A 19129-nucleotide genomic window follows, 5' to 3' on the forward strand; every position below is an offset into this window, starting at 1 on the left:
CTTGCATGTTGAGACAAACAGCTGCGGGGTGCTCAGCAGTCTGGATCTGTTATCGCTCACACACGGATGATTCACTGGTGCAGCGGTGGGGGGATTTTCTCTCCGGGCCACAGAGATGTATAGCGCCACCACATTATAGACAAAGAGAGAACTGTGACAAGTCACAGTGCGTTCTGAGGCTACGTAAAGGAGAGGCCAAAAGGCTTGAAGACCGGCCAGAATAAACAGTCTTGAGCTTGACCAGAGATACGCGCGGAGCAAATACAAATATGTTGATGTAGCACCGCTGTAACTCGCACTGTTTGGAGTTCTGTTGTGTTAACCTGTCACAAAAAAGAAACAAGAAGCTCACAGCCTGCAACTACAGCTAAAAACAGTTGGACATTTCAGGTAGAGGAGTTATTCATTGTTTCACCACGCAGTGCCGTCCGCAATCTCCATTTGTAAACTTGGCAGGATTATTTTGGCTATGGCTTTTCTAGGTCAGAGGGTGTGCAGGTATGTGAGTGTGCACGCACAAACATACAAATTCAGTGCAGGAGTCAGTCCCATTTCAGCTAACCTTGTCACACAGAATGATCCCTAATAAAGGGAAGAGTGTGAGTTCGAGAAGGGAGAGAAGAGCAAGGGACTGGAGTAAAGGTAGGTCAAGAGGTCCCCCACCACATGACTTGTGTGAGGCCGCCGACTAACATGTTCCCTCTCTTTCTCACACACACACCAACATGTACACATTTACACAAAGCTACTCTGTTGCTTAGCCAGGCATGAAAATTGGCCTCACTGACCCCAGGCCTGAACAGGGTAGGGGGAGAGGAGACGGGAAGACGAAGGAGGGCAGGGACAGATACAGAGATGGTTAAGGGAGGGGTTGGTTTGGCTGGGCCGGCAAGAAGAGGAGGCCATTAGCCGATTAAGGTTGGACGGGGGTGCATCAATAGTGCGCCGATGTCAAAAGGAGAGTCATGCCCATGAGCTAATATAAGAATGAGAGAGAGAGAGAGAACAAGAGACAGAGGGGAAGGTAGCGCAGGTCAGGGAATCGCTAAAATCGCAAAGATTACTGACCGCAAAGCCCTACAAAGAGAAGTAAAATGAAAGACTGCCACAACACACTGAGACTAAAGCCATCACATTTACATCACCAAAATGATTATCTTCTCTTTCCGGCTAAGGCTGGGAGGGTGATGGTGGTGTGTGTGCATGTGTGTTTGGGGGTGGGTTAAGGAGGAAGGGCAGGGGGTGAGGACATAGGAAGGAAGGCGGTGAGTATGGATGGAGTGAAGAAGGAGCCGCTCTGGTAATTAAGTGTCCGGCTGGGCCCTGGCGGGGGTTGCCACGGCCGCGGGCTATGCTAATGAGCACGCCCGGCGGACAGGGCTGCCTTATTAGCACTGGCTGGACAATATGGTGGGAGAGATGCACTACTGGCGGGCTCACATCTCCGCAAATGACTAACAGTCCTCCCAAGGAGGAAGGTAATTCCATTAATTGGGACACACTGGATCAAGATCGCTTCCCTTTCCTTTTCCCATAATCTCTCACTTGCTTGATCTCTTTCACACCCACATGCTCTCTTTTTCTTCTAATACTTATCTCAGTTCAGCCCATTGCCTGTCTCACATCTCCACAGTTGGCAAATATTAGGGTGCAAACGCCGTCCGCATTGAGTCCTTAGTTCGATTCCTTTACTGCATGTCATTCCTCTCTTTTCCCACATTTTCTTGTCTGTCCTGTCTGTATGCTCTGATAAAAGAGGAAAATGCCCCCCCCCCCAAAAAAAAAATCCTTTTTAAAAACATATATTCAAAATAAATCAAGAAATAAAACACAGCTGCTCTAAATAAGTCCAACTGGATGCGTGGGTGCCAGCAGAGCGACCCCCCTCTCTGTGAAATTATGTGCCATCAATCTGTTAAATGCTGTTGTTCCTTCACAGGAGCAACGTGATCACCGCTCCAGAGTTTGTTCATCATGTTATTTCCATTAGGAAGTTGATGAAACATGACAACCAACAAGGGAATGCGAAATGTCATTCAGCACAGGAGGCAACTTATTTACCTTCGATGAACTTGGTGACAGTGAGATGGCCTGTCACTGAAGTTGGAAAGCATTACCACAAAATTAACACATTTAAATGAAGTGCCATTAGATAAGCTGTGCTCTTAATAGCAGTAATCACATACATAGAGTATCCAGTATAGTGCATGAAGTCTGTTATATATACAGTGGTATATATATGGTGCTAGTCAAGGGCTTTAATTTCCTCTATTTTTCTTCTGTGCAAGAGTAACCTAAACCATTAAAACATTCCTCTGGCTATTAATTATGTTGACACAATGTCGTGACCCTGGGGGAAAAAAAATCCTCCCACGTATTGATCAAGGTTCATGTTAGACATTCAAATATTCAGTTCAAACATTAGGAAAACTGAGAATCAGCTCTTCCCTTTCGACTGCAACTATCTCTGGTATCCCGTCCAACTGTTAGTCTGTGACAAAGACATAAAGAGACCATCTTTTAGTTGGAATCTGAGGTGAGACGATACTCTCAGTGAGGATCAGGGTTCAGGCAGCAGGGCTATATATAATGGTGGTTGAGTCGTATTGAAATGTAGTGCAAATTACCATCTGTGTATTTTCGGCCTTGGCCTCCGTGGTTTGTGGGTACATTGGGCGGCATGCCAGAGGTGAAACAGGAAGGAGAAGTGTTCTTGGAAGAGAATGAGACGACTGAGAGCCCGGGACCTCTGAAATTCCTCAATGCAGATGAAGTGCACTTTACCCCCTGGTTTATTTTTCCCGTCCATTTTTAGCATCTCGTGTTAAAAAAAAAAAAAATACTTGCTCATAACCTTAGATGTGTCATCAAAGCTGTGGGCCTATGGGCTTGAGGGAGAGAGGTAGTCTATCTATTGCATCCTTGCAACAACTGAAACATTACAAAGTTTATCATTACAAGGAGATAAATATTAAATGTCATTCGTCACTTTTTAGTCCTACACATGTCAAAAACACTGAGTCAGTATACCACCGACAGGCTTTGCACAGATTATGTCATGTTGTCCATGCGGCAATATTTGTATCCCTAGAATATAGTACGCCGTGCACCTGTATTGTTTGGCCGTATATGACAGCTGAACATGGGAGTCATAAATTACTGCATTTAAAAGGAGTGTGAAACGGTTTTCCCAAAAAGAACACATTACGTTTGGATTCATTTGCTGCCAAGTAGCACAGTATACAAATTTAGTATAACTGCATTGAGCTGTTGGGTAATGTGGCACCTGCAGGTGTAATTAACTCAGTTGAGCAAATAATCACCCAAAGACAGAAAATATATGTATTACAATGTTAGATTTTACTTAAGACCAGTCTCTGTCAGTGAACACAGAAATCGCCGCACTAAATGATCAGGGTTATTGTACTAGCAATAATCTACAGACAGGCTTGAAAACAAACTGCATTACCCAGCTAGTGACACTAATTGGTGAGTGAAAACAGTGCAGCGTTCGCACATTGTCACTGTCCCAAAAACAGCATCAGAAAATATGAAACATCTATTACACATGATACTGTCGAATCCAATTTCTGTCCACCAATCCCCCATTTCGTAAGGGACAAAGGGCAGTCACTTTCTAATCACTGTAACATACTATCAGAGACGTTCAAGGTCATGTTATTTCATTAAATATTTTTTTTCTTCCAGGGTATAAAAAGAAATGCACTGAAGAAGAAGATGGATGAAAAGTATGCTGGAGCACTGCATTCTTGTGCCATTGTGCCGACTAGATGCAAGTGAGATCAGAAATTAGTTTGTGAATGTGTTGCTGTTTTAAGGCCAAACTACATGAGCCCTCAAAACAGGACGTCAGAATATAAACACTGCTTGGGCACTATAAATCCTGAGCATGTAATGGCACATCATTATGTGAATGCTACTTTGAAATGCTGGGGTATTGAAACGATTCCCTCATTCCCAGAGGCAGGCAGATGAGGATGGGACATAAACTGTTACGCAGAAAGCTATTAGATTTATACTCTGAACACAACTGAACCATATGGATTAAACGAGGAAATTAATTTAGTCCGCTATCCATCAATGTTCTGGGAAATTAATCCATTCCCTGATATGATTGTTCTGTGTTTCCTAAAACATTCGATTGTCCATTATATTGTTATGATATATATTAATGTATGCTAAGCATACTGGTATTGGATTGACATAAGCAATGTCCAGAATGTGTCCATCCTGTGAGAGACAGATATTAGAGGGGATCAGGCTTTTTAAATGTCTCGCCACCACTGTCTCATCCTCTCTGATGAATGCATGCATTGTGTTGCTGCACCTTATTAAAAGCTCTTACTATTATTGTCTGTTCCAGATCTCATCTTTCCAGATCCTGCTTTAGTTAAATGAGGTCTCTAAGACAACCTAATGGATGTTATATACCACCACCTCTTCATGTGCAAGTGACAAAGGCAAACATGTAGACATCTATGAATGGAAAGGCTGGGACTTTGAATGAAGAAAATAAAGTAATATCTTGAAAAAAATTGTATACCCTAAGAACAATAACAATGGCACTTCAACATGATAATGTTCCCACTTGCAGTGTGTAGAAAACGTTTAAGTTCCTCCTGCCCGCAACAACACAGTAGTAGCTCTGCATCACCGCAGTAACCGGGTCTTTCTGTTCCCCAAAAATGATACGCAAGTGATAATAAGCAAGTGTGCACGTACCAGTGGTCACAAAAACACATGCAACTCAGGTGCTGATGTTGAGGAAGCAAACGCAATTTGGTAACCTACCAATGAAGGGCTCAACTTCTGCCTGCTCCATTCATGTTACAGTGCTGCACTGCGTTAACATGCAATGCGCAAATGCACAAATATAGAGATTGTCTCATGTATTGAATTCAGTGACATTTTATCCTGGTTTTTTTTTCAGCTGAGTAGTCAGTTAGCCAGTTTGCCAACCGTGCAGGTGCTCTAGTGATATGCGCATAGTTTTTACATGGTTTTTGCTTCAGTGTGTAGTAACACGCTTCAAATCTTCTATCCAATTTTATGCAGGCTATTTCAGCTGTGAATGTTAAATGTGTTAATTGACAAGTTATCATTCCATAAAATATCTACGGAGGGCTACAGAAGGGAATTAAATACCAGATCAAACAAAGTACAGTGAGGTAGAATTCATATATCATATCTGCTCAGACATTTAAAACAATGCCCACAACATACATACTGTATTGTCATATTGCACACCCCTTCATGGTTGCAATGATTTTTGACCGAAAAATATTACTTTCATTGAATCAACACAGGAAAGGGCACAAACACACAGAGCAGCTGACATATTGTACTCACGGCTGACTTTTCTGCTAGCAGTCCTGGCTATTGTGTGTATGTTTGTGTTAAGTGAAATCGCTGTTTCAAGTAACAGCCAGATTAAACCCATTAACATCACCGACAAAGCAATGATACGTAGCATCCCAAACGCAGTGCTATGTCCCTGACACGAGCCAAAGGTTCTCTAAAAGTGAATTGAAAGAACTTTCTGAAAGTTCAAGAACCTCCCAGGTTGGACTTCCAGAGTTGAATGTCATTGATTGGTACTTTGGTGTTTTTTCTGCAGTCTTGTAAAACGATACAACACAATTCTTGGAACTTTTAGTGTAAAAGCACCTTAAGCTACTAAAATACTTGCCAAGACTGAAAGGGAGTTTATTCTGACAGGATAAATAAAACACAACATGAAGCAGGGCGGGCCAGTGCCACATCAAGAGTTAACTGGCTAGTTAAAAAATGAGAAATTAAACCAGCACACTGGTACTTCCAAGATTCTAGTTTGAACAATAAACAGGCTTTGGTCAACTTCTTAGGAGCTCTGGGCTCTTGGATGATTTCTACTGTCAAACTTTGGACTACAATTTCTGTTTTGTTATGAATGGCATGTTAACTGCTTGCCGTTTTGGAAATGGTGAGTCATGCTTTTTTGTTTATGGAATCTGCTTTACAATAGCTTGTAAATAATCCAAGCAGACATTTAAAAATATCATCTCGCGTGTACACAAGTACTCTCAACCTTTAAAAGCAATTCTACATAAAGCTTGTTAATGTCCAGCAAATCACACACCACGACCTCTTCAAACACACATAACTTTATGGCTGCTTGCACATCTGGACCTCACTGTACCATAACAACAACCTCCTGTCCGGACGAATGCTGTAAAATACTGACTGCAGCAGCAACTACAGATAGACAGTTTAGGCTCTCGCACAACAAAGGTCTTTAAAGGAAACAAATAGGGGCGGTTCCACATTAAGTGCCATTAATCTGTAACATGCCCGACTACGACGGTCCACCTCCCATCTCTCCCTCTCCATCACATTATCACTCTGTACCAGAGTACACTTACTTCTTCATCCACACCACATTTGTAAATTCCGTAAAAATGTGCAACTGCTAACTTTACACTGGAAGACAACTTCCCGTTCCTGCTGCTCTTGTTTTGGGTGCACAGACAAGGACACTCATCACATTCTCACCTGACTTTAAACCTCATCTGTCATGCAAGGAATTGGATGGTAGTGTTTGAATCTGCTCACGTACACATATTTCTGAGACAGGCGGTGCAGAGAACTGCTTTTTATTTTTGAAAAAGTGACAGCGAGTCTGTAATGTGGATGTTACAGCCTCGGAAAAACGACACTTCCTGATTTCAATACAGCTTGCTTTTTACATCATACACGTACTTTACCCACGTACAGCGCATCTGGATATGCGTCTGCCTCTTCCAAACAGACCCCGGTGTGGATCATCGTACCGCTCCCGGTACTCAAAGTTCACACTTACCAAACGATTATGTCACCAATTGTAACAATACCTAAAGAAAAAATACTCAAAGCTACAGTGACAAAGTATGAATCAGTATAATCAAAACTAGACAGCGTTTCAAAACTGGTAACGTGCCATTTAAAACAATAAGAAGTACTGGAAGCCAAAGCTAAAATGTACTATGCACAGCCTGCACATGTTTTGTTGTACAGTCACTGAACATAATTTACTGGTTTCTTGGTAAGTGTGTGTTCCTATCATAATTTATATTTAGAAAACATTTGGGCAACAGGTTTTGACCCAAGGAAAAGAAGGAGATGAACCTAAAATAGATGAGCAGGTTGGGGTCTTTAACAGCAAGGTGTTTTTAAAAAAAAAAAAGCAGTTCAGGGCAATCAAAAGGATGCTGTTGTCAGTTAAGAATGAGTGACCTTATTGATATATGAATATATTAAAATTATATTATTGACATTTTAACCATTTTGCATTATGCTGAGTATTGCAATTTACAACCTTCGTCAGCATCCGTTTGATGTAAAAAAGTTTTCAATCTGTTCGTCTCACTTTAATCATTTATACTGCAGCTGACCAACACCGTCATTCAAACCTGCCATAAATATTGCACTAACCTGACAAAATTATTTATTCATATAATAAAATACCAATACATAGCATCCGTGTATCACCACAATGTTGCCACAAAATACTGCACCACAATGCTGTATTGATTTTTTTCTCTCCATCCTTACCAAGAGCATGATAACTGAAAAGTAATACCCGATACTTGAGAATTTACACCATAAATTAAGGATATAATTCAACTGTTCTCAAAGTAAATTGGAAAAATCATTCATAGGCTTGTTGATAAATGGGGCCAGTGTCGTGTGGAGAAGCTATCCTTCAAAGACCAACCTGTAGATTGGAAGAGGAAGTGCTGCTCTTATTCATTAAAACTTCTGTCATTCTATTGCAGAATAAGCACATGTGGGTGGTATCCATCTTTGTGAAAGTGAATACAGGCAAAGACATGCAGCACAGTTTAAAAGACCACATATTGCGGGGAAAACCTTCACATGTCCATGTGTGAAAACTCAAAGATGTTATGCCACTGACATATTTGCGCTCATAACAGCGCACATCTTTTAGAATGATCATTCCTACAAACACCAGTGCTAACTTGCTTACCATGCACTCGTGAGAACTACATTTTGAGTGACATAACCGGGATCATTTTGCCGTGCTGCATTGGTCGTTAAACAGGATTTAACATGTATCCAGTACTTTCTACAGACTGGCATGGCAATAAATACAGAAGACAGCAAAATCTTTACGAGTTCGATAAAGCTACTATGGAGAAATAACAGTGATGGGTTTTTTTTCCAGTAGGTTTTTACTTAATTTCTCTCTTCTAAAATACTGCATTTATTTACAGCAGGCAAAATACAGTGCAAGATTGTCATTTCATGTGGTTTTAAACCAACTCAATATAAGCCACTTGACAAACTAGTAAGATGCTACAAATTTCCCCCCGGGTTGACGAAGTAACCTCATTCAACCAAGACGTGGATGTGGCTCTAACTTCCTCAAGAGGACCGGGTACATTCTTTAGAACGAGTGCGAAAAGAGCAGGCCATCACCCTGCTGCGTAGTTTTCTGGCATACTGAAGCTCCTCACAGAGGTGATTGTGTGTCTGTGGAAGAGAAGTGAGAGAGAGTAGGAGGGTGGAAGGTGGGAGTGTGTACAGCGTCCATGTATTGTTTGTAAATCACCCTACTGGCAAAAGGGACACTTGGCTCTATAGCAGCCAGTCCACCCAGGGATACAAAGCAGGGTCCGGTGGGAGGTGGGGGTAGAGTGAGAGGTAATTCTATATGTGCATGTATGTGTGCAAGAGGACAGCGTGTTAGAGCGATGGAAGCAGCGTCTATTAGAGACACTTGGAAAGGACGGAAAGAGAGAACGAGCAGAGGAGCAGTGAGGGCGAAAGAGGGAGAGAATCTTGAGAATGTGGGGGGTGTTTTTTTTTTTTTCTTTTTTTTTTTTTATGGTGGTATTGGTTTGACGGCTGTTTGGCAGAGGAGCCCAAGGCAGTGCCTGCTTGGATTTTAGCCTGTCACTTAGGACAGGGACACTAATCAGGATTGGTCCCAGTCCCTACCCCAGGAAAAGGGGGAGCACTTTCAGGCCATTATTTAAAAAAAAAAGAAGAAAAAAAAAAGGGGGGGTGGGGGGAGCCCAAGAAAGGGAGAAGAATTGCTGTGGCACAGCAGGAAATGCTAACCGCTAACCTCATTTACATGCAGGTCCAGGGAGAATGGGGGGAGAGCTTATTCCGTTTCCAATCTCCATGTTAAATGTTGGCCAGGGCAGCTGATGGGAATGAGAGGCATTGTTCGCCCCATGCTGCTCTTCCACTCTCCGTTACACCAATACCTGCCTCGCTTTCTTTATGGGATAAAAAGAGACGTTGCCTCAATAATTTCAGTCTGAACCTGAAATCTATACGGAGCTGACAAGCTATGTATGCAGCTGTTTACTTTGTGCAGACCGTGTGCTGCAACCAACCCTCATAGGTCTCTCTCTTCTGTCATAACCAGGTTGTGACCTGAGGCTGCCGCATTCAAAGCCATCCTTCACCCACTGAGTCTGTTCTGTGGCATAATGATTGCTATGACAACCATCACTTAAAGCCACGGGTAGGTGGAGGAGAGATGTCAGCTTCTCGTCTACTCCTCTGATGATCTCATTTCTGGCTGGCAGGTACAACAAGGTCAAACCACTGAAACTGGAAAAGTGGCTGCTTGCTACATGCAAATGAAAGAACCGAGTTTCCAAACAATTACACTGCCCTGTCCAAAATCGACATGGGGCTGAGCTGTGAGAAGCACAAGGTGGGGGATGAAAAAAAAAAAAAAAAAAAAATCAGGGGAGTCAGGGAGAATGAGATGTAGAGGGAGGGATGACTGTCTTTGGCCAGCTACGAGCACAAAGTCTGGCTGTGCGTGCCAAATGAGGTTTTTAAACGGTTTTTCTGGGAGGATTTGTGCTAATCTAGAAAACCTTCTGGAGGAAGTGCAAATACATCTGCCGCTGACCACTCCCCTGTAGAGTACGAAGGATTAATGACATGGCTATCTGAACCAACATGGCCCCTATTCAAAACGCTCGTGGGGTGTGGGAACATACGGGCAATTACGGGCTGAGCCATCTGATTCACTTCTTCCTACGTCCATTCACTCATTACCTTACCCTGCTAATTTGCTCAGCTTCATTTGTTTCTACTTATGGTTTTGGTTCTTACAGATAATATAAGCCACGGGGCTCTTCACTCAGAAATGTCCGGTGATTAGCTAATCTCATTAACATCACAAGGGCATAATCAAGTGGTCAAGTGCCCTTGGTAAACAATGAAAGGACAAGACCCGGGTCACATCTTTCTTTTCATGCAGCAGGAGACGCAACAACTAAAGTGTGCAAATGGGAAGACCTTCTCCACAACACTGAATTAGTCAAGATGCTCACCTACATTTTGTGGCATCATAAATAACCCCACATGGCTTTCTCAGAGATGACATCACATCAATGATTTTAACTTCTCAGGATTTTTGTCCCGCAGCCAAACACTTCCACTCTCCTTTTAGAGGTGATATATTGTTTCCCTGGAGGGCTGTCAGTGCCTTATGGTCCTACTATCCTGTGTCGGTAACAGCCCCCTCCTCCGTCTCTGTACTTTTAATCTTCCTATAAAACCGATCCTACGTCTCAAAAAAAGCTGCAGACGCACAGCTGTTAGTCCAGCTAGTTGAAGACATTAGCCCGCGCCTTGTTCTTGACTGGCCAAATGTGCAGAGTGGAAACACTTCCACACTGAGAGGAGAGAGGGGTTAGCCTGGCTAGTGCACTCGAGGCTAACTAAAGCCAGGCCGCACTTAAAGAGAAAATGTGTGTGCATGTGTGTGTAAGAGGCCTCCTGCCCTCCTCTACCCACACAGGAAGTGAGGTCATCTCATAGCGCTGTGCAGAGTATATTCAGCCAGGGCGACAAAGATCAACATGTTGACCAGCCTCCTAGAAAATATACATACGCTGACGACCTACATTTAAATACCATGTTTCAAAAAGCAGCTTAATGGATGATCAATTTGTAATACGATAAAGCAGTAAGTTTGCAGGGACAGTAAAAAAAAAAAAAAAGCAATAACCAAAGTGGAATCGGTTGCCAAAAAATTAAAATCAGATGCCACTTTGTGCCAAATAATTTCCCAGTTTCATGCGCTAGTTAATAATGTACCACATGCTCAAATATATCTTCACAGCCCACAGGGGACGGCCTTCTTTTAAGACAATTGAGCAAGTTCTTTATTTCTCAACAATGTAATTTTAGTGTCTTTCTAGGAATGAAACGTGAGGCAGAGTCAAACAATAAATCACATCCCTGTTTAGAGCGGGCGTCTGGCACGACTGGCCGGCTTCAGCTCCCCAGACCACCACCTCCTCCACTGCCGCCTCCTCCTCCTCTCCTCTCATGCTCTCCATCCCTCATGCCTGTTAAAGGCTTGTCCTGCAGGGCCTGGATGCACTTGTGTGGTACAACAACAGAGAAACCGCCCAAAGCTCTTAACAGCTCTTCCTCTCCACTTCCTCCCTCCCTCCATCTCCTCTGCTGCTGCCACCACCACCACCACCACCACCACCAGCTCCTCTCTCCCTCTCCACTCTGCTCTGTCTTTCCCAGCTGCACCGGCGAGCTGTTCCGTATGAACTGCTGCCAGCTGAAAGCCTGCTACTCCTGTGAGATTGCTATTACTCAGTGCAAGCAGGGCTCTGCGTAGCCAAAGGGCTGCTCTCCGAGCTGTAGATCTCCATGTTGTGACTTGTCAACACGGGAAAAATCGTTACCAAGGCTGAGGCACTTCCATTCCACACAGAGGGGGTTCTGATTGTGACCAGGCAGGTACTGTACTGGAGGTATTAGGATGACTACTGATTGTGTGCTGCAGAGGATCCTCTGCTCAGAGAAGACACTATTAGATAACAGACATCAGAAGAAAAAAAAAAAAATACATTTCCAAGTTGACCATCTCAGTGTAAGATGTCTTTTTTTACGATGTTTCAATTTGAACTAAACTTTGGTATAGAGTACCAGAATATATTTTTTAAGTTGCCAGCAGACAACTAATACATCACAAACTGGAAAGAGTATTGTATTTTAATGTTTGTTTACCATCACTGGTAAATGCGGCACACTTTTTGCTACTTGGTGTGACAATACCTCAGCTAGAAATATATTCAATCCTTTCTTATTCATTAAACAACCTTTCGACTTCTTGGAGCTGTACAACTAGCCTCTTACACGCACATATAGAGCAAACACTTTATCAGCTCTTCTGCTGAAATGGGTTTTTTGTGTTGCTAAATGATTAAATACACTCAGGTCTCCTTCAAGTGACCTCAAAAGTGTTTTGATTGAAAAAAAAAAAAGCTGAATTTATGCAAACTTCTGAGTTTCATATCAATCAAATTTTACAGGTCAAGGTGCATACTTTGCATATATTCAGTGCAGATGAAAAACAAAGATGATCTTTAATTCTTTCTTAGTTTAGAGAACTTTTTTTTAATTTAAAAAATGATTCCATAATTTTTTTTAAAGTGAATACAGTGACCCCTATTCTAACACTAAATACTGTAATAAGTAATTAGTAATACTCTAATTGCTAAAAGACTTGCATTATGGTCAGTAACTTCTCTGAAAAATGAAATATGTTTGTGTTTCTACAACTCAATTACCATGTGCGTAGCATATTATGAATGCATAGCAGGATCTTTGGTTATATGCTTGGATCCTGCATACCGTCCTATAGTCACACTCCTATGGCATGTGGTATTGTTATGGCCCTTCTCAATGTGCAGACTGAACACCACGGAGACAGAGACTTACATCCCAGTCATTCCTCAACAGGCATACTCGAGTCATGCCACAAGAAATTACATGTTTGATGCAACTATATGCGCATACATAGCGTACTCTCACTTGTGAAAGTTATGAACCTCCATCCACACACACAGGTTGTGTCTGACTCACGACTTGTCGCCCCGGGATACTAGATCTAACAAGGAATCCAGTCCTGAGCAGGAGATCTAAATAACAGAAGAGATTCTTCCAGCTCTGGCTCCTCATTTGCTTTCATCATAATGTTAGATATTAGACAGATGTGCTACATTGTCAAGCATGTCATAGTTGTTTAGGGTAACAGCTATTCCTTGACTAAATAAATGCAGTCTTCCAAGACACAGACTGCATTTGTTCAGTTCACATGTCAAACTGTGGCACGTACCATAATCAGCCCTAAAACACAACCCCATGAAACACCATAGATATGGAGCCTCCGTTATTGCCTTAACTAATACAAGACTCTCGTAAAATCTGAAGCTGTGATTTGTGAAAAAAAAAAGTAACTATTTTTGAGCCCAGAGTAAGTACATATTAGACTTATGTAAGGAACAATAACATCTCTTGAAAGTGTCTTTGAATAAAATGTGAATTTCACAATTATGAAGCACGATGATACACGCAGCGTTCTGGCTTACAAACTTGGCAATGGCCTTGTGACGAAAAGTTTTCTGATTTGGATTGCTGGACAGATAGTGAGAATCTAAGTAGACATAACATAAACTGAGTAGAGTCTCGTCATTTGTGATTTGCTGCTGAAGAAGTCACTTGACCCCCTGCATAACAATATACAGTAGTTTTCTATAGAGCTGGTTGTACTCAGCAGGGATCAAATGATAAACTCAACAAAAACTTTAAAAAGTAGGCATGACATCCCAAACTTGCCATTATACAAAGTTCTGCACCAATTATCATTAATTTAACAATTTCAGGTATCAGTCTAGATCAATAAAGACACTTTAATTTGTTGTGTAAAATCTGCTATGATCAATTTAAATGAGGTTTCAAACAGCAATGTAAAAGTGGTTGGTTTAAAAAAAAACAAAAAAAACAACAACTATTTAACATTACTCCTGAGTAACATTCAGAACAAAATGGAATTTGTATTCTTAAGATTCATTACTATTTGAGTTTGAGTATAAACCCTGTTGTCCATGTGCCTCGCTAATCGTCTGAAGTAGCAAATAAGGTTAACATTTATGTATAAATATTGATCCTCACCCCGAGGCGTAGCTACTTCTTTGAAAACAAGCCCATTAAACCTTGCCCAACTAACTGTTAAGTCACATCGGTCTCTGAGTTTTCTGTTACCATCAAGTAAGACACAAAAAAAAGTCTCGTCTGTCTATTGAATATAAATGTTCACTGAAAGCAGGTTTCTATGCTCTCTAAGCTTCCACCACCTTCCCCCTGCCCTATAATTCATTTCTAAGTTAAAGGCTGTGTATCATTTTTCGCTTGAGCTCTACTCGCCCGACGCCACCAGTGCACCGAAGCCCCATCAGCTTGAGGGGGGACATGGCAGTGGCGGTGAGGTGGGGGACTCTTGGCAGAAATTCCCCACAATTTTTATGCCAAGAGCGAAATGGAAACCTCCTCTCATTTTCCTTTCCCCTTAATCCAATGTTTTCAAGCCCCAGCCCCACCAAGGTCATTATAATCATAGCAAGTGGAAGGTAGCCAGTGACCCGCCATTACGGTGAGGTACGGAGCCACCCATTCAGTCAGCTATTGGCTGACGAAGAGGAGCACAATTCTGTCTGGAAATTTTCAAAGTCTCTACGTTTTAAATAATAACCAGAGGAGAAGAGACCAGAATAACAGTATTCCTGCTGATACACTTAAAAGTTTTGCTCTTTATGATATGGATGCCTGTGAAATGTTTGATCTAATTAAAACATATAACTTGTTATCTGTTCATTTTTTGGGCACAGAATATGACAAAGCAGTGCTTAATATTTACACCTATTCTGACTGACTCAACATGTCACATTTGAAATCACAGTCACGTAAAATGTTTCATTCTGTAATGATTTCAACAAACCCAGACTTTTAAGTCAGCAAATTTACACAAACAATAACACACTGCAAGGTCATAAAGAATGGCAGTTTTCATTGTGGCACCAAAGGTCATGTTTACTTGTCAGAGTGAAGGCGCCATACTGTACTGTGACCTCCATAGCCAGCTTATGTACCCACAGACACACACACAAACACAAGGGGTTGTGTGTTCACTTTCGCATGTGTGTGCCATGCACACACACTTAAAGAATAGTCCCCTCTCACAAGCTGTGCCACAGACAATAGGACAGTACACACTGGGCTACACAACCCATATATCTGGGTCTGTGCTAAGATAAAGCACCTCCAGCATTAAAGCCAGTGTATTAGCTTGCCCTTTTTCACCACAGATGAAGAGATTTGAAGCTCGATATTGTGCTTGTTGGCTGGCACACCACCAGGGTGTTGTTGGCTGAATAATGAAAACACACAGACTGACAGCAAATGCCATGAGGTGACACTTCCATTCTAGAAAGGGAAGATCCAAAACAAAGCGCAAAAAGCTTCTGACAAATTCGTACTTTTCTGTGACAGTTTGTTGACTGAGGAGGGAAACAACTCCTAAATAAAAAAAAAAGGCTCTCATTTAAACCCAGGAACACACCGGTGCAGCAGTGCTCCAGTACAGTGCCTGCACGGGCTACATGGTTTCAGATATGTGGGCGAACAGTATTTTTGTTGCAGACTAATTACGAAGCAGCTTAATTGAAAGGTTGACATGGGGTTACTTTGGTTTTATTGCTCAAAAGACTTTACGTGCGAGTGATCCAGACTATAGAGTATGTGACGATGTCACGCCGGTTGTCATTACTAAACTGTGTGACCCTCCGAAACACCGGTTGTCTAAAACCAAGAAACTTCAGCAACCTTATGCATTTTCTCTGTCAGATCTTACATTATTTCCCATCTTTTTACACCACTTTTTTTTTGATACATTAACAATTATTTTAAATCATAATCAAACTAATTTTAACAAATATTTCTTTTGCATTTCAAGCAAACAAAACCTGCCACCAAATATTCCAATCCTTTTAAATGAGTGCTTGTTTTTTCCCAAAGTCTTGTTATTGAAAATTTAAGGGTACATTTGTATGTTTTAATGGATAATCAATTGCTATTACCAACCGAGGTGGGAGACTCAGTGCTGAAACATGTGTTTATGTCTGCACAAAACATACAATCTATTTAAATTTTTCGACATTTTGAGACTACTGACTCGCACCACAAATATATTCTACAACTGAAGATACATACGTGTTCTTGTTAACAGGGCGACACGTTATAACATCCCACACAATGAGTCACTACGACTGACAAAAACTAGGGATGGGCTGATGGACGATCATCCATCTCCGCTGGCTGACAGTCATTGTGATGGGAGCCCGGCATCGTGATGCAGACATTGTCATATGCCAGTTTGATTGGCATCGCCCATCCCTAACCAAAACGACACACATTTTCTTATTAGTAGGAAAATGCATGAAATTACATTCTTAAAGAGTGAGTTATAACTCAACTTGATGAATATGCCAAACAAAAAGGGTCATTGTGGAAAATTTGCTTCATCCCATGTGGGATTAATGTACCACTGTTTGCGTTTCATGATTTCAGAGTACAGAACATACACTTCATGAGACACAGACTTTGGTAGATGACGAGGAAAACACATTGAGCATAAGCGCCCTCAAAGAGGCCTTGATGCACAGTGATAGTAAAAAAATAAAAAAATAATAAAAAAAAAAGGGTGTAATGGGTTATTTTCATTTATACATCCTGACCCTGCTCTGTGCACTCCATCCATGTGACTTACACACTCCCTATGCAACACATCAGTGGGGACTCACTGTCAGTCAGTCAGACACACACACACACACACACACACACTCTCTCTCTCTCTCTCTCTCACACACACACACACACACACACACACACACACTGCACCCACTGTCACCTAGTCTCCACCTCTATGCCTCCCAGCCAACCGCTGCTATTTTCCAAGTTCAAGCCTAGGTCAAACACCTGAGAAGTACATCAGTGAATATTCAGAGTAAAAAACTGTGATCACGGTTGGCTGTGCTGAGCAGCTGGCACGATCTGATATTTAAGAAATGTAAGAAGACAAGAGCCATAAGATAAATGCATCAACCCATGCTTGATTCAAACGTGAATCACTCAGTTATTAATTACACTTACATACTAATATGGCAATTTGAGCTGTTTTGCTTACGCGTGTATTCAGTATAAATGATTAAAAAAAAATGTCACTCGGATAATTCCTTTAACAATCGTTGCCATTGCTCTGTAACATCTCAGCCATCCTCTAGCGGCCGAAGTGTGTTACTGCAGCTTTTCATTATCTGGACTGATAAAAGGCACAATACGAACATCCAAGATACGGCGGGTCAAATGTACAAAAGTAAACCAGCCTCCAATCAAAAATAAACTACACGGGAGTTATAATAGGTGTCTGCTGCGGCAAGAGCGACATTTGAGGCAACGTAGCGAGGCAGAGCTGCAGTTTCCTTTTTCTAACCGCGTTATTGATCGTAGTCTGTCTGCAATGAATGGCTGCGAAGGGAAGGGGGGGGAAAAACCCTGAACTTCAGGTGACCGACCATGGCTCTGACATAGCCTGCATGCAGACTGGGAGGGGTAGAAAAAAAAAAAAAAAAAAAAAATACACTGGCTCGGGGTGGTGGTGGTGGTAGTGGTGGTAGGGGGGGGGGACGACGAGAAAGAAGAAGAAGAAGAAAAAAAAAAAAAAACCTCACCACACTTTTTAAAGTCGACGACAAACAAGCACGAACGAATTCGGTTCCGCGATTTGGACCAGCAAAACTATGAGGCGAAAGTTAGACCTGATTTGCCGAGGAAATGAAGTTTAGCGAGCGTTGCTAGATAGCGCTGTTGCTAACTAGGAACACCAGGGTACGGGGAGCCAGACTCTGGCTTGTCTGATCCGACTGACCCTTCATTTTATTGCGGCCAGACTCCCAGATCCTCCCCTTTCTACCCGAAAAGCGACCTAGCAGGGGCGAACACATTACCGAAAACGCTCGGCCGTTATATAGCGCACACGCACACGCACACACACACACACAACCGACACATATGCCAACTGACCGCAACCTTTAGCGGAACCGGACCTTTATCGATTCTACTCTTATTAAAGCCACGTATCATTTATCAACTCACTTGCCGAGCTAACGTTACCCATCGCCAACAACATGGCTGCCTCGCTCGGACCTAAAAAGGGAGAAATAACCTACGCCGAGTCTTTTGTCTGTTTCACCTCTTTAACCCTAAACTACTGCGCAAAACACACGGAGAGCGGTTAAAAATTGCACAAATCGAGCGAAGGACTTACGTGAAGGCAGGCGCTTGGGTTGCTCCTGCTTCCTCCTTGGCATTTTCCCCCGTTTTTAATCACATTCTCGTCCTTGTTTAGGGATAAGAAGAAAAAAGGTTTTTCCCATTGAGACTGGAGGCGCCAGTGATGGCAGGGACTTGGTCGTGCACCTGGCTTTGCTCGGTTTAAAGTGTATTGTTGGGGAATGGGAGCACAGGCGGAGGAGGTGCCGCTGTTGTTGTTGCCGTGTCTTGACTATGGCTGCTCTCGGTGCAAGTGTGTCTCCGAGCCCCTAACTAACACTAATGCAGGGATCAAAGGGCAGCAACAGCAGAGCAGACTCACACGCGCGCACGCACGCACGCACACACACACACACACACACACACATTCACACGCTCTCACATACACACACACACACACACACATACACTCCACGCACGCTTGCGCGCACGCACACACACTCGAGGAGCTCGCCCCCGAGAGCAGCGGATACGGACAAGGTGCCCCCAAGCTTTCAGGGTGTATTGCTGAAAAGAAAATATATTTGAAAAAAAGCAAAGGGGCATAATCCAGCCGGGGGACCATATTGATGGAGTCGAATTACATGAACGGAGTCAGTGTAATATTCACAATATCACCGAGCGTCGATAATGATGCAAACACGAATATACATGTCAGCTCTGACCGCTGTGAAACAAGAGAAGTGACATCTTCAACAAGAATTTAGTGGTCTTAAGCAAAACACTCCACACTCAGTTTGATCACTGGAACCAAATCTTCATTTTAACTAAAAAAAAAACGAGTACCTCATTTGCAGCTAATTTAAACGCTGTAAATTAATAATAGTAGCCTATTAATGACTGAATGACTACGTTTATACGCGGATATTTGCAAATGTATACATACAATCCATGCTGCTGTGTA

The 19129-nt window shown here is 42.3% G+C and overlaps 1 protein-coding gene across 2 annotated transcripts in view; it reads right to left on the reverse strand.

Moving 5' to 3' along the window:
- The window catches only part of znf827 (zinc finger protein 827), a 74077-nt gene extending 55477 nt beyond the window's left edge, over positions 1-18600 (reverse strand). For both annotated transcript variants that reach the window (XM_069167131.1, XM_069167130.1), the window contains exon 1: positions 18221-18600. In XM_069167131.1, coding sequence (XP_069023232.1) covers positions 18221-18263 — 43 coding nt within the window. In that variant the 5' untranslated portion in view covers positions 18264-18600. The remainder of the gene's footprint in view (positions 1-18220) is intronic.
- Between the last annotated feature and the right edge of the window lie 529 nt (positions 18601-19129).

The sequence above is a fragment of the Embiotoca jacksoni genome, unplaced genomic scaffold (assembly GCF_022577435.1).
Source record: "Embiotoca jacksoni isolate LCO1_2020_lvr unplaced genomic scaffold, fEmbJac1.0.p SCAF_4, whole genome shotgun sequence".
Taxonomy (NCBI): domain Eukaryota; kingdom Metazoa; phylum Chordata; class Actinopteri; family Embiotocidae; genus Embiotoca; species Embiotoca jacksoni.